Source organism: Diadema antillarum, unplaced genomic scaffold, assembly GCF_040938485.1.
Source record: "Diadema antillarum isolate AM-2024a unplaced genomic scaffold, OU_Dant_1.0 seq00000720_RagTag, whole genome shotgun sequence".
Lineage (NCBI taxonomy): Eukaryota > Metazoa > Echinodermata > Echinoidea > Diadematoida > Diadematidae > Diadema > Diadema antillarum.
Genome location: NW_027271624.1, coordinates 1351133 through 1366976, shown reverse-complemented (window position 1 = coordinate 1366976; position 15844 = coordinate 1351133). Strand labels below are relative to the sequence as shown.

At 38.4% G+C, this 15844-nt stretch overlaps 1 protein-coding gene across 1 annotated transcript in view; it reads left to right on the top strand.

The window, feature by feature from the left end:
* The window catches only part of LOC139738053 (ras-associating and dilute domain-containing protein-like), a 37904-nt gene extending 22949 nt beyond the window's left edge, over positions 1-14955 (top strand). Inside the window, exons 5-11 of the mRNA XM_071648717.1 lie at positions 476-645; positions 6601-6754; positions 9203-9361; positions 9992-11125; positions 11878-12095; positions 12756-12895; positions 14856-14955. Of these exons, the coding sequence (XP_071504818.1) occupies positions 476-645; positions 6601-6754; positions 9203-9361; positions 9992-11125; positions 11878-12095; positions 12756-12895; positions 14856-14955 (2075 nt within the window). The remainder of the gene's footprint in view (positions 1-475; positions 646-6600; positions 6755-9202; positions 9362-9991; positions 11126-11877; positions 12096-12755; positions 12896-14855) is intronic.
* The last annotated feature ends 889 nt before the right edge of the window (positions 14956-15844 follow it).

Sequence of the window (15844 nt, the reverse complement as noted above, 5' to 3'; positions counted from 1 at the left end):
AAGAGATTATGAAACTAGGATTTTATTCCAGATATTGACAAAAGTTTCACTGTTGTTGTTGTTTTTTTGTATATTTGCTCCAGAATGGTTGCTGAAGGTGGGTCATTATTTGGAAAGTGTACCAACCTACTTATCTAGTTAGGATATATATATTTTTTTCTATTTCCCTTACATGATTTGGCTTTTGAACCCCTATAATAATTCTCCTTTGAAGGTAATGATATTTGTCCTGTGCCAATCATGCCATTCTTGATTAGTAGATGATTAAAATGTAGTAAATATGTTTGTTCAGTCATCACCATCATGGAGAGCAACAAGTGGAGAGTTTCTACTAGCATGAAACACAGACCATGTAATTTCTGTTTCTCACCATATTTTCCCCCTTATTTTCTCTCTGTCTTTCTCTCTCTTCTCTCTCTCTCTCTCTTGTTTTCTGTCCTTCCATTTCTCTTCTCCACCCTGTATCACCCTTCAGGAGTTGGAGGCAAGTTCTTCAAGTGGTCCAAAGGAGCCCAGATCAGGGGTAACCTGGACCTCCTGGAGCTGTGGATCCATGAGAAGGACCTCAAGCTACAGGTGCGATTCCTGCAGAAGGTCTCCTCGGCAACAGACCTGCTGGCCACACCCAAGTTGCAGCTCGCTCAGGTGAGATATCAGTCAAAGTGTAAGAGAACACTTAAACATGCCAATTTGAGATGACAGAGTTTTGGTTTGTCCATGTAAAATACTTTCCTCAATAATTCTAGAATTGTCATAAAACACAGTGTTCAATAAGAATATTAGGGCAGTTTTCTTAAACATTCTATTATATCAATATCAGGCCATCCAGTTGAAATAAAGAAATTTACTGTAAACATTTGAATCTTCATTGTGTTTGTACATAGATTTCTATCCAGCATATCATATGTTCCTCCCCCCCCAAAAAAAAAACAAACAAACAAACAAACAAACAAACAAATAAACAAAACAAAAACGAAAACTAATATTGGCAAAAATTCTAATAGATTGCTTGTTTGAATTGCATTTTTGTGTGTATGTGTTTTTGCATTACTTTGATATAATTGTTCGTACTGATTATAAATCCCAATGGTATAAGAATTAGTTATTTTGGATAGGCGATCCGACTACCAAAAAAACCCACAACAATAACTGGTTCCTTATTTTGTCATTAAGTGGTCGAGAAGTTTAATATGCTCGTGGACGCTGCCTAGTACTTTGCCTACTCTGCCTAGTCTTTGTTTGTTAAATAAGTTCATGTTAGGTATTGTATACGAGCCCATGGCCTTGTGTACCATCCGCAACGATGTTGATTCTGTGTCATCTGTGTTCATGTTCGTTTCCTTGTTTTGTCTGTGTTTCATGTTTCTCTGTACGCATTTCGGTTTCCTTTCTTCTTTTAGGTCTGCATACCCCCACGTAGCTGCTGAGTTAGGACCAGGCGGGAGGCCAGTTATTAATTCCCGAATGTTTTATATTCTAACCCATGGCTGACACAATAAACTTTGCTTTTAATTCTTTGAATAATGATGAATTCTATAACACAGTAAGGCACTCTGAATCTGATCATGCAAATATGATCTCCAGTTTATATGAAGATTACATATCCGATAAATACAATACCTCAGCACAAGAATTTGAATATAGATTTGACTCAAATGATCCAGTCCAGAGTCCATCGTGTGTTTATTTGACCGAAAATCAGTATAAAAATCGGATCACGAATACAGTTGATGAAACATTTTTGTTAGCTCACTTTAACATACGCAGTATCAATAAAAATTTTGATAAGTTGCGCTTACTCTTAGAAAACCCAGATCATAAATCTTGCTCCATCATAGGGCTAACAGAAACATGGTTGAACTCTAATATCAGTCATTTATTTTCTTTACCCGGATTCGAATTTGTATTTAGAAATAGAAATGAGAGAGTTGGTGGAGGAGTTGGTTTGTACATCTCGAAAAAATTTAAATATATTATACATGAGGAGATTAGTGTTATGAGCGATGTTCTCGAATCCCTTTTTATTGAATTGATAAATCCACATGGAAAAAACATTATGATTGGTGTAATTTACAGGCCCCCTCGGTCAAATTTGAATGATATTTTGACAGTTTTGCAGGATTTAGTACAAAATCCCATGATATCTATTAAAGATACATTTCTGATGGGCGATTTTAATATCGATCTCATGAAATGTAACTCCCAAAACAGTTCAAAAGAATTTATAGAAACATTAATGTCTGCTTCGTTTTTACCATTAATTTCCAAGCCTACCCGTGTCACCAGCCAATCGGCTACCCTCATAGACAACATTTTTTGTAATGTTCTTCCACTTCCTGAGTCTGGTATCGTCCTCTCAGACATCACTGACCATTTTCCTATATTTGCTCAGGTTCCAATTAAACTGAATAAACAAAATAATTATTATAAGCGTCGTAAGATTACTGCAGATAATCTTACAAGTCTCCAAAACAGTTTAAAAGAACTCGATTGGTCTTCTGTATACAACACTACCGATGTCAATTTGTCTTATGATTATTTCATATCTACTCTTACCTCCGAAATCGATAACCATATTCCCCTGCGTAACATAAAAAATAGATATAAGCAAATTCCAAGACTCCCGTGGATAACCCAGTCTATATTACGATCTATAAATAGGAAAAATAATTTGTTTTATAAATATAGATGTAATCCCACTGAAAAAAATAAGAAAAAATATGTTTCATACAAAAACACACTCACCAAATTATTGCGTACGCAGAAGAAACTTTTTTATGTTAATCAGATAAGCAAATATAAAAATGACATTAAAAACACATGGAAAACATTAAAGAATGCTATGAATACACCTAACAATTCATCTAATATTTCTGAAGTTCGGTGGGGCAATGCCTCCAGCAACACTCCCGCTGGCATGGCTGAAATTTTTAATGACTTCTTTTCTTCAATTGGAAAAAATCTTTCTCAAAATATTCCTCTTTCTAGTAAATCTTTTAGTGATTTTTTAGATACACCTAACTCTAAAACTATATTTTTTGACCCAACATATAAAGAAGAAATAATAAAGATTGTTGCCAATTTGAAAGAAGGTAAAAGTCCTGGCCATGACGGAATTGACAACCATTTGATAAAAAACATAATTCCTCAAATAGTGGATCCCTTAGTACATATTATCAACTCATCGCTTGCAACTGGCCATGTGCCAAATAGCATGAAAATTGCGAAAGTAATTCCTATTTATAAGAAAGGGGAGAAGGATGATGTCAATAACTATAGACCCATATCTTTATTATCTTCTATTTCTAAGATTCTTGAAAGAATAGTCTACATCAGGACAGTACGTTTTCTTAAAACCTGCGACATATTTTCAAACTTTCAATTTGGATTCAGGGAAAATCACAGCGCAACACACGCACTACTTGCCCTCATCGACAAAGTCACACATGCACTCGACACACTTTCACACACAATAGGTATCTTCTTGGACTTCTCCAAGGCCTTTGACACGATTAACCACGGAATACTTCTCGCCAAACTGTCTCATTATGGAATACGTGGAAAGGCCTTGGAGTGGTTCACGAGTTACCTATCAGAAAGATCCCAATTTGTACATGTCAACGGCTTTGACTCTCAAAGTAAAACAATTGCATGTGGTGTTCCACAAGGGAGTTTATTAGGCCCATTGTTATTCATTATTTATATTAATGATTTTCATAGATCCTCGGAGAAACTATCATTCATATTATTCGCGGATGACTCTAATCTTTTTTTTTCCCACCCTGACCCAAATATCTTAATAAGAACAGTCAATGAAGAATTGATAAAGGTTATACAATGGATATACGCAAACAAATTGTCATTAAATATTCAAAAAACAAAAGTTATGCTTTTTAGTAATTCTTTAGATAGCCTCCCAGGCAATATAACATTTGATACTACTCCCTTAGAAGAAGTTTCTTCTTTTAAATTTCTTGGTGTTTGCGTTGATAACAAGCTTTCATGGAGGAATCATATTGATAACATATGTAAAATTATTTCACGTAACATTGGCGTAATGAATAGATTGAAATATTATCTTCCTTCATCTGCATTATTAACTCTTTATTCTAGTTTGATACTCCCTTATTTAAACTACGGGATTCTTGCTTGGGGTAATACATATCAGATGTTACTTGATAAACTTCTTTTATTGCAAAAGAAAGCGCTTAGAATTGTTTTTAATTTACATACCCGAGAACATACAGATGCTTTGTTTTCTGACCATAAAATATTAAAAGTAAATGATTTGTATGTGTTTCAACTTGGTCAGTTTATGTTTAATTACAATAGTACCTTTTTACCTAAAATATTCCACGATTTATTTCATCGAAACAGTCATGTTCATAACTATCCCACGCGACGATCCGACGAATTCCATCTTCCGTTAATGAGAACCGCACATGCCCAAAATACATTTCTTTATACCGGACCCAGACTTTGGAATAATTTAGATAATAGTTTAAAAGATTCCCCCAAATTTGTCACATTTAAATATAAACTCAAAAAACATTTACTTTCTACTTATAATCTTAGATAATTTAAATTGCTATAATTTATGTTTGAGCTTTCACCTGTCCTGATGTCGCAGCACTTGGCGTGTTCTGTGTGCAGACCTCTCTTCTTTCTTCTCTCCTTTTCCTTTCCCGTCTATTGTTCTTCGTAGACTTGTATATTGTTACCGTCTTCTCTCCTCTCGGTACTGTCTCGCGTCCAACAGTGTATATGCGTGTGGGTAATTGAATGTGTGTACGAATGTATTGTCCTTGTCATATTTCCCCGGTACACGTGGTTCAATGAACAGTGTCCGGGCACTATAGCATTGGTATTCTATATTTTTTTCCCGACCTGTGTATCTCAAAATAACTACATGTATATTGTTATAGAATAGTATATCATTCACTCATTATTTATCTAGCGATCCACGTCCGACAAGCTTTGCTTTTTAGTGGATCACTATTTTCCATGATCGAATTTATTTTCCGCTCGCCCACGTAGTATTTGTACAGTGTTCCTCTTTATTATTGTACATATATGTTGTTCTATAATTTGTCTCGTATATTACATGAATCTTTTGCAAGCGTTTGAACAATATCATTTAATGACATGTATACATTGTACTATGTTTTTGATTTTCGTTGATTGGAAATAAACTATGATTGAATTGAATTGAAGCAATTTGGGGGCAAAATTGTCCCTCATTAAAGTGTTCTGAACGATTGTATTGTATTTGGGGGCAATGCACATTGGAAACATAAAAGTACCCGACATCCCTGAAAAGTACCCTTTGACTGTGGAAATACCCACATACATTTGTGAAGAGATTGCTTCAGTTGCATATATGTGGGAAAATTTCTGATGCATTTCCCCCCAAGAATTTGACAAGTGCCTCCGGTACACTTTCAGTACCCCAGTATTTCTTGGCTCAGTGTCTGTCAGATCCAAGGTCAGATTCTTTGGCAGTGACTGATGCTATTTGTTAGTGTACCTCTAGCCTGGGTGTTTTCTGCTTGTTGTCGTTTATGTAGCTGATTCGTATGGTATCTTCATGTTGTAAGATATGGTGCTGCTAGGAAGACAAAAAACTTCCTTATTATTTCCCTGATGAAGCGGCCTCCAAGTGATTTGTGTTAGACTGCTACGATATCAGATGGCTAGATCTTTATTTTTCAGTAGCAGACAGCAAATCTCTACAGAACTCATCTCTATTTTGGGCTAGATCAGTTAGTGACCTTTTAACCCACAATTAAAGAAGTGAGGCAACATGAACACATTCACACTATACCTCTGTACTAATTTGTTTTAGACATGCAAAACCAAAGGGACCCCACTGTATGAGTATGGTGGCAATCTGCAATTTATCATAGTTTAATATCCCCACCTGCTAGAAAGTGTGACAACAATAATGACAACTGTGTTTGTGCTATATCACTTGCACTCATATTCACCGTAGGATGGTGTTCAAGACACCTGCAGAAGGGGATGAGAAATGTCGTGTTGTATTGTATAAGAATGGATAAATGATCTGATGATATTGCTGACAGTGGTCATTCTAATCTCAAGAATGGTGGTGGTGGTGGTGATGATGATGATGATGATGATGATTGCATCACAGACACTTGTGCATCTTTTTGCTGGCATCATGTACATTAAGGATGCTTAACTCCTACTTGCTCAGCTTTAAAGGGAATATCCCTCATCTGCATTTTGGCATCAAGGAGGCTTTGAACTATAGGAAAAGTCATCAGTGATTAAGGATGGACATTTTCTGCCAGCTGTAAAATATATGTGCATAATGTGTGTTTGTACATAGGTTTCATTTTCGTTATTTCTGTTATGAAATGTGATACAGCTTGAAAATGATATCACCATCATTGTAATCCAGGTAATTAAAGTATAAAAAGGATTTTGACTTCAGCACTTTTTGAGATGAGGTAGATTGGGGGTAGTTTGAAGTTCTTAAAGCCTGCAAGGTTGAATGTCCTGCGTATGGGATAAAACAGAGTTTTTAAAAATGGCGATCTGCACTGACTCTTCCTCTTCATCTCTGACCACTGGTAGGCGGAGTGGAGTTCCCTGCGGCGAGACTTCCCTGCCCTCAACCCGGCCCAGATACATCAGATCCTGAGCGAGTATGACATTGGTGGCTCACAGGCCATGCGACCCCGGGGCTGGTTCCCCCCACCCAAGGAAGTGGAGGCTGCATTGAAAACAGGTGGGCAGGAAATCTTCAGCTTTTCCCTATTCCCTCATCCCCCACCCACATACTATTCCCCCTCCTCTCGCCCTCTCTCCTGGTCTCCCTCTCCCACATTCTCTATCCCTCACCCCAGCCTCTGCACTTTATGAATCTTACTCTTTTTTGTCAAGTTATCCAAATTGTAAAATCCATATATGAAGAACATTTTATGAAGTACAATATCACGTAATTTACACTTCCATCACACAATCATTGACAAATAAAACCAAACCAAAGGCATTTCACAGTTGTCTCAAGTTTGGTTAGCTGGAGTGCTACAAGTTTAGCAGTTTTACTGCCAGCCTTTTCTAATCACATCAAAAGTAACCTTGCAAATTGTCTTTCTTCGAAATTGCTTTTCTCACAACACTATAGATCTGTTTTTTTAGCAAACGCTGAAACTTTAAAATCAACTGTAAATCATGCACATGATCCTGAGCATAAACCTAAACTGACATAAGGGACACATCTAAAGTCACAAATTTTCGCTGCCAGTATGGGATTGTGCTATAGGGGTGTTAACATTTATTTTTACTGCTGATCTGATGTGTTTTATCATGATGGCTACAAAGTAATTGGATTAACTGGCTTCAATACACACATTAGTCTCAGTGGAATACAATTGTTAAAGTGTGCGGTTGCTGGAAAAGTTGAAGCAACAGAAACTGACTTCATTATCAAATTGACTTGGTAATCTTGTGCGCCAGGGGAATTGTGTTAGTAATGTGATTGTTTGATAGGCTTACGAGGCTTAACACTTCCAAAACATAGTCCCCTTATTAAAGTGCAGTTTGAAAGCGGAGAAGGTCAGATTCTTTTGTTGATGATACTATAGGTCATATTCAAACCTATCATGTGACAGATATGACTAATTGAAATATCCTTTTGTCATCACATTACATATCACTGGGAATGATGTGAATACAGACTGGTGTATATGTAGCAAGAAATTGTTGTGATCCTGGATTTTCTTTGGAAGAGGTCGTATGCACTTTAATGCGTTTCATCACAAATTGCGAACGATTAAAGAAACAGCACTGCACTTGATCAGACTGCTAATAGCAAGTTATTTTGTGACAGCTGATTCAGCAAATGGATTGATGAGTGTCAACTTACTCATCTACAAGGCCCCAGTGAAAGGTTTCAGTTTTACTACAACAGCATTCTTTTCCCACAGTAGCTGTGCATCTTGTGCAAACACAAACACACGCATACAAAACAAATGCTCTCAAATAAAATCTGCCTGTTACATGTATTAACTCTTAAAGGGAAGGTATAGTTTTGGTTGAGATAGGGATTCTGGTTGAATTTTTTGCGAGATAATTAGAAATCGCTTACATGAAATATTAAAAAGAATACAATTCTAAGAGAAATTAAAAGTTTAATTGATGAAAATCGGTTTTGAAATGGCCGTGTATCCAAAAGCAAAGTAAAACAAAGTGGTCCTAATAAAAGGCGGGTCCTACCTTTCATTAGGACATCTTTGTCTTTGTATATCTCAGCCATTTCATTACTGATTTTCATCAAATAAACTTTTAATTCCTCTTAGAATTTTATGCTCTGTAATATTTCATATAAGTGATTTCAAATCATCTTGCTAAGAGCTAAAATCTGAATCCCCATCTCAACCAAAAACTATACTATCCCTTTAATTCAAGATACCAAGGTTGCCTCTTAAAGAGTTTTTTTTTTCTGGCATCAGTTTTTCCTGCAATGTTGTCTTCACAGATTTTATCTGCCTTTCCTCTGAGCAAATGTTCAATGCCCACTGGACACACGATGACAAGTGTGATAAGGCTAGCTATTACATCTGTACAGGACATGGCTGTCACATTCATTATGCTACCTACGTTTACCCAATAACTGTGCATCTTTCAACGTCAGGAGATTATTATTGAGAGCATGGACCTCACAAAAATTCACGGCCTCACTGTTTGTTACTCAGTTGTCTTTTTTTTTCCCAGAAGTCACGCCTTTGTACCCCCAAACAAGAGTTACTTTGTTGGTATTGAATAATAAATAGCTGTTGACAGTGTTTCTGTTATTTCCAGTATTCATATGAATACTTGTAGAAAAGAAAGTGATTCTCCAGTGTAGACTTTCATCTCTGAACTCTAATCTCACAGAAGAAAAGGATTAGTCTAAGCTTAGTACTGACATGTATGCCCATTAACTGTGGCCTTGCACATTCTAAACATTTGTTGACATATGTAAATGATCTAGATAATGGATAAGCAAAGCTTTTTTATTCATGTTTTTATCGCAATTTATGCCTCCACCATGAAGTGTCACCGAAGGCATAATGTTTTCAGGTTGTCTTTTTGCTCAGAGAAGATTACAGGCAGTTTTTGACCTCCACTTGTTGTAACTAATCCCTCTGGATAATCAGGGTGTTGATGTGTTCTCCACTTGTCTCATGTACAGAGGACATCCTGGTGAGCTTTGATGACCACCCACCTCTGATCCTGCCCTCAGATGCCTTCCAACTGGACCTTAGGTGTGATGTCTGTGAGCTCATGCCGGGCTTCAAGAGCACCCTTCAGTCGCTGCAGAAGGAATTCCCCAAGATCCGTGTCAAGACAGGTACATATCCCTATTTTCTTCCATCCTCACCTTGTAACAGCAACCTCTTCCTATGTCCATTTGGCCTTCACACAATGTCAAAATTACATCCATCATTGTCAGCAATGTGGCAGCATTATCACTTGAACCACTTTTTTGTTTTTGTTTTTGTTATTATTACCAGCTTAATATGGCACCTTAAAAAAGAAAAAAACACAACAGCAACCCAGAACTGTTGGTCACAGTAAATTGCAATCTATGTAAATCCTCTTCGGATCACAGCCTTTACATTATGCGTAGAAAATCAAATTAAAAAACATCTGATTATTCAGGAACAGGAAATATTCTGTCGTACCATATGACCACTCTTTAGTGGGAAGTCCAAATAATGCTATAATTCCTCATTTGATTAATTGATTGATTGATCTTTGTTCATACGAATTAACCAGTATATGGCTCAGAAGCAGAGATTCATATTTGAGCATTTTCCTAGTGTGGTAGAAAAACATTACTTTTCAAGTCAAGACATTTTATAACAGGAGTGGAATCAAATCTTAGAAGAAGCCAGACTGCAAATTTGATAGTATGATCACTAACTTTTATTTATATATTACCTGGCATGACAAATTGTTTGTTTTGTTTTTCTACCAGATTTTGGAGATCTGGATGCAGCATTGTTTGATGAGGGAGACACGATAGAAGAGACAACAGGACCGGAAGAGGATACGCCGTCAAAAGATGGACGATCCTCAAAGGATGGCCCCCAGCTGAGGTCAAGGTGCTCCTCTTGGCCACAGAATGAAAAGGATGTTTCATCAATCCTTGACGAGAAGAACAGCAGTGGCAAGAAGGTGGCGAGTGGGGATGCTGCGTTGTCACGACAACAGAGGTGCCTCAAGAAAATGCAGGAGATGGAGAACGGGGAGGTCAACAACAACGTCCGGAACATCCGGGCACGTGGAAAGGTGCAGAGGCAGTCATCCTTGTCAGCAGTACCGGTTACAAAACCACCAAGGACGCATCCTCCTCTTACCAAAAGTTACAGTCTGCCGGCAAGCACGTCTGAAGATGCGGCCAGCGATCAGAGAACACATCTCAGCAATGGTAAGAAGGACGAGGAACCTCCCGGTAAGGCGTTGACCAACGATCGCCGCCAGGAGCAGCAGAACAAGGCCGTCAAACCCATCCTGAAGACGAAAAAGGCCAAGAATCACAGAATGGACATGGAGAATGGGATATCTCCCATCACACAGGATGTCATCCCAGAGGAAGACAGTGAGGTCTTTCTACCGTCTCCGCCTTCAGCAAAAAGCAAACCAGTCCCACCTCTCGTACTACCAAAACCTCCATCCCCGCCAGATTCTCCCGATGTCAGAGTTGCAGCATCATCACCATCTCGAACACCAACAACTCCTTCCAAGAAGCAGGGGTTACCTCCCCCTCCTCCTCCTAAACCCAAATTCAGGCCAGCTGTCAACGGCCACAACCTGCCCCGATCGCCGTCCCCACACACTAACGGCAACGTGGACGTGGGTCTCCTGGCCCCGCCCGCTGGGTTTGACTCCTCGCCGGAGGAGAGAAAGAGGAAGGAGTTAGCGAAAACCAAGTCTGTGGAAACTGGAGATGGAAGAGCTGAGGTTTCAGTGGAAGGTGGAAGTACAGGAGAATTGGTGAGGACCAGCAGGATGGAGGATAGAGAGTCTCCAAGCAACAACACCAGCAATAACAATGTGGACCTGGATGGAGAAGCACTGGAGGAACTCCTCAGGGGAATTGACAATCAAGGTAAGTGTAGATGTAGATGAGTAAGGTGTCTGTTCAGATGATGAATGATCTCTCCCGCAATTCAAAAGATTAGTCTGTTAGGATGTTATTGACTGTTGAAGACTGCAAGGAACTTTGTTGCGGGCAGGAATAGCACTTGATCAAATTGAAAGCAATGTGACTAGTGTGTAAGTCTCCCCGTCCAACTTTACATTCTCATTTGCTCTAAACAGCAGATTCTTATAGCACTAACCACCTGCCCATGTAAACCTGGTGGGTTGTGTACAAAATCTATGAGAAAGTCAGCATCTCTTGTAGGTAACGGCTTAATGAACTACATGGAGACAGAAACAGAGGACATGGCAGTGGCGGATCCAGAGGGGGGGCACACCGGGCGCACACCCCCTCTTTTTTTTTATAAAAACAACAGAAAAAAAAAAGAAAAAATGGGGGGCGTGCGCCTCCCCCCTTTAATTTTGTAAAGGCACCTCCCCTTTACGGAATCCTGGATCCGCCCCTGCATGGTGTTATCCTAGTTTATCAAGTGAATGCATTTTCTGAATAAGTATTTGCTGTGCTCACACATTCTCTTTGCCCAAAGCCTTTTAATAGATGGCAAACAAATAAGGAAGAAAGGTATGTATTCATTCATTTCTGATTGGTTTAAGTATACTTTTATTACTAATTTTCAGTTGCAAGATATATTGAGCTGTTCTTAGCAAGTTCTCTGTTTTTTTCCTTATCTTCCCTCCCTTCTTGACCACCTTCCACAGAGCACAGTGACCTAAGCTTCTGGCAGGATGACCGACCCGGCTCGGAGTCCACCGGTAGTCTCCCTACCCCTGAGAGCTGGACCAACGATTCCCCCAACAGCGAGTGGTCATCCTCATCCTCATCATTCCGGGAGAGGAAAGACTCCATTGATGATGTCTTCGTGGTGGACCTAGAGAAGGGAGAAACTGGTCTAGGTCTTGGGCTGGTGGATGGACTGGTAAGACCCTGCCTGGAACACACTCTTTCTACATGCAGGATGACACATTTTGGATGAACAGTGCCCCCATTGTCAAACCAATACAGAGTTGGGTGCTACAAATGGTCAGCTTACTGTTTTAAGGGATTCTACAATGACCCCGTGCTGGACAATTGCCCACTTCACTTATTACTTGGGAGTATATTGTCATGTGAGAAATTTATAGTGGGGAGGAAGAATTGTTTTTACACTAGATGAAAACAGTCTAGGGGGGGGGGGGGGCACTTAATTTTGGCTACCTTGGGCATTGCTCTTACATAAGTTTGCATCCAATTTCTTGCTACATGACCCAATTAATATGCAAATATCATGTTGAAACACATTGCCAGCATATGATGTAAATAAGCCATTGAAGGTAACCTTCCAAAGACTTTGAACAGGAAATCACTTTATTTTGTTTGTCTACTTCATGTTGTCTAACATTGTATAATTTGATATGATGCAAATTTATTTCTGCTTTTGATCTGGATGAATTTATAAGTGTTAATTTGAAGCAATTTTGAAAATGATTAAGCCTACCCTGCTTGTATTAAAAGATGATGTTGCTCAGTAAGAGATATTAAACAAATTACTCTTAAGTTCCTGCTGCTCTTTTCCTGGCCCCCTGATCCCTTCCCACAGCACACAGTCCTAAGATCGCCAGGCATCTACATTTGCAAGGTCTTGCCCGGAGGCTCGGCCAACCAGTGCCGGCGGCTGAGGGTGGGAGACAGGATCCTAGCAGTCAATGGGACCAGTTTAGTTGGCTCCGACTATGACAGGTAAGGGTTCCCCCAAAGAGGGAGAGCTAGAGAGCTATGGGGTTGTGGATGACCTGTGAATATATGAAGAGTTTAAATACAAAAATTGATGTATCCACTGTCATCACTTGAGATATCTGAGATGAAAAACAAAGAAAATGAATAAAATTTTAATAATATCTTAACAAATACTTCTTGTCATGTAACAAGTGCAGTATCATTGAAAGGATATAATTTTCTTCTATTTGATGATGGCCTTACTTTAAAAAATCTTTAAGAAGGAGTTTATAATGTGTATGTTTTTGCAGTAAAACTTTTCATATGGACATTTGAACTTTTTTTCATAGATAGACAGGTAGACAGGCATATAAACAGACAAATGGATTATATGTAAATGAGCGAATGAATGCATAATCAAACAGATAGACACACAGACAATTACACAAGGTAGGTTAAGTGACCATAGATAGATAATTAAGGTCATGAGTGCATACATATGATATATACATTTTATGTATTATACATGATATAAGATGGTGCAGTATCCGATGATAAGAAATTATGGTCAGTAGAGCAGGGAGAGGGATTAGCTAAGAAACCAAAATAAAGATATTTTGATATCAATGTGATGTGAATTTAAAAAACAAACAAACAAACAAACAAACAATTGAGTCAAGATGTCACATACTCAATTACAAAATATATTTCTGCATGACCTTTGTTTTGATTGCCCGAGTACATTGCAAAGGGCGTATGAAGGTTGAAGTTACTCACTGTTTATGCCCTTGTCTGGGTTCTACTGCTGAAAGTTAAAAACAAAATGACTAAGATTGCTGAGTAACATGTGGCTCCCCTGCAGTAATCCGGGCTAATCCCCAATACCCTTGTTTTCTCACAATATGTGGGTAGACTAATCTCGTAGGATGGAAGATAAACAAGAATTTCAGCAAAAGAAGCTAACTGCATCCACACAAATTTCACTGTAATATTTGCTTTTGTGGAAGTAGATGTAAATTTTTGTAGCATGACTGACCATGATCTGAAACATGAAATATGTAGTTGTTTCCTTTAACCCATTGAGGACGAGTCCCATGTATACCTGGGCAAGTGTCTATGGTAAATGCATGTTGTAGCAAAATCAGCCCATCCTCAATGGGTTAAAGTAGTTTTTGACTTCCACAGGCATGCTTACATTGCAAAAGCCCATGATATCAAACTTACAGAGCTGGCATGCAGACATCACACATAAGATGATTCATTATTGCCATCAGTTCCCCATTGGCCAAGAAGGCATTGTAGGCATTAACAAACTTTGAATTATTCCCACCCACCCCCCCCCCCCCCCCCCCCAAAAAAAAAAAATGGACAGAGAGGGGGGATAAATGGAAAAAATATAAAAAAGTATGTGTGAAGCACTTTGTGGAAGATTGTAAAGAGCACACAAGTTTTGTTAGCTATAGTTGTGCGCTCATATGCAAACTCAGTAAAATGAGAATTTATGAAGGTTCACAATATTGGTGATTATTTTCTTGAAGACATTTAGCTATTTTGTTGTTTTCTTTGTTTATATTTTCCCTACACTTGCTGGAGTGTTATGTAGTACTTATCTCTATGATCACCCTTTCTTTCCTCTGTATGTTATATTTGTTTTCCAAATTTACATTCGCAGTCTATGTAGTCATAAAGCACATACAATGTATATCAGTGACAGTAAAGAGCTCAATGACTGCAATATACATTCATAGCAAGGACGCCACCTGCTGGTGAAAGCTTGGCCAGTTGCACAGTTCTAAACATACTGCTAGAACAGAGGCCTATCTCATCAAAATCATTTCATAGGGAACAGAATGGGGGATTTCTACAGTTTCATCCTGTATGGCAATTTAAAGTAATCTCTCAAAGTGTCTGCTCAGTACTTTAGAAATATCATGATTGATGCATTCAATATTAGTTTTTTCTCTCATCCTTATCATCTTTCCAGTGCCATGAACCTGATTAAGGACAGCGGCAACAGGCTACGCATCCTTGTTGGCAAGTCAGACAACAACGTCGCCATGAAGATAACAGCCTCCAGTTGCTAGTGGTGACAGACTTCCGAGCCAGATGTGGTGCTGTGTCTCTCCCTCTCTCTCTCTCTCTCTCTCTCTCTCTCTCTCTCTCTCTCTCTGTAATGTTTCAACATCATTCATTACTGAGAAGAGTAGTGTATCATAATCAGAATGCAACATTGTCAAACATTTTTTAACAACTTGATGAAATTTTGAGAACTATGAGACAAAAGTAGGTCTGACCACTATTGTTTCTGTGCTTTGCCCTACTACAGAAAAATCCATATATCAATTACCTGTAGATCATTCATATTTTCCTCGTGCGCAGCAGTATGTGGGTATTAATCAAGTTGAATGCAATCGAAACAAAATTAATTCTTGACAGGTTTCAATTGCTGAATTGATTGCATGTAAATACTGCTGATGAAATTCAAAACTGTACCAGGTACATTACACATTTGGCATTTTCATTTAAATTTTTATTTCAAATTAAAAAAAAATACAGCACTACAGGGGTGTGTTCTTTGGGAAATATTGTTGATTTTTACTTTGGTATTTATCTCATCCATTTTTTAGATATTTATCATATTTAGACAGCTCTCTCCTATTTGACATAGCTGACAAAGGAAATATGCAGAACTATAACATGAATACTTACTGCAACCCTAAAGTTGTGACCATTATAAAACTTATCACAGGCTCCTTTGGTGTTAAACTGCACAAGCCGATTCTCAGAAAGTAATTTTGACAGACATTGTCGTCTGCCATAAAACCATCATTTAATAGAGAAGTGGTGGATTCAGTGTGATCAGTTTATGGAGCTTGTCAAAGCTTGGTTTCTATTAGTGTGGCAATATATTATCTCCCCTGGTCACACAGAAACTTTTATCAAATGCACGCCATCCTATTTGCCAAAAGCGTT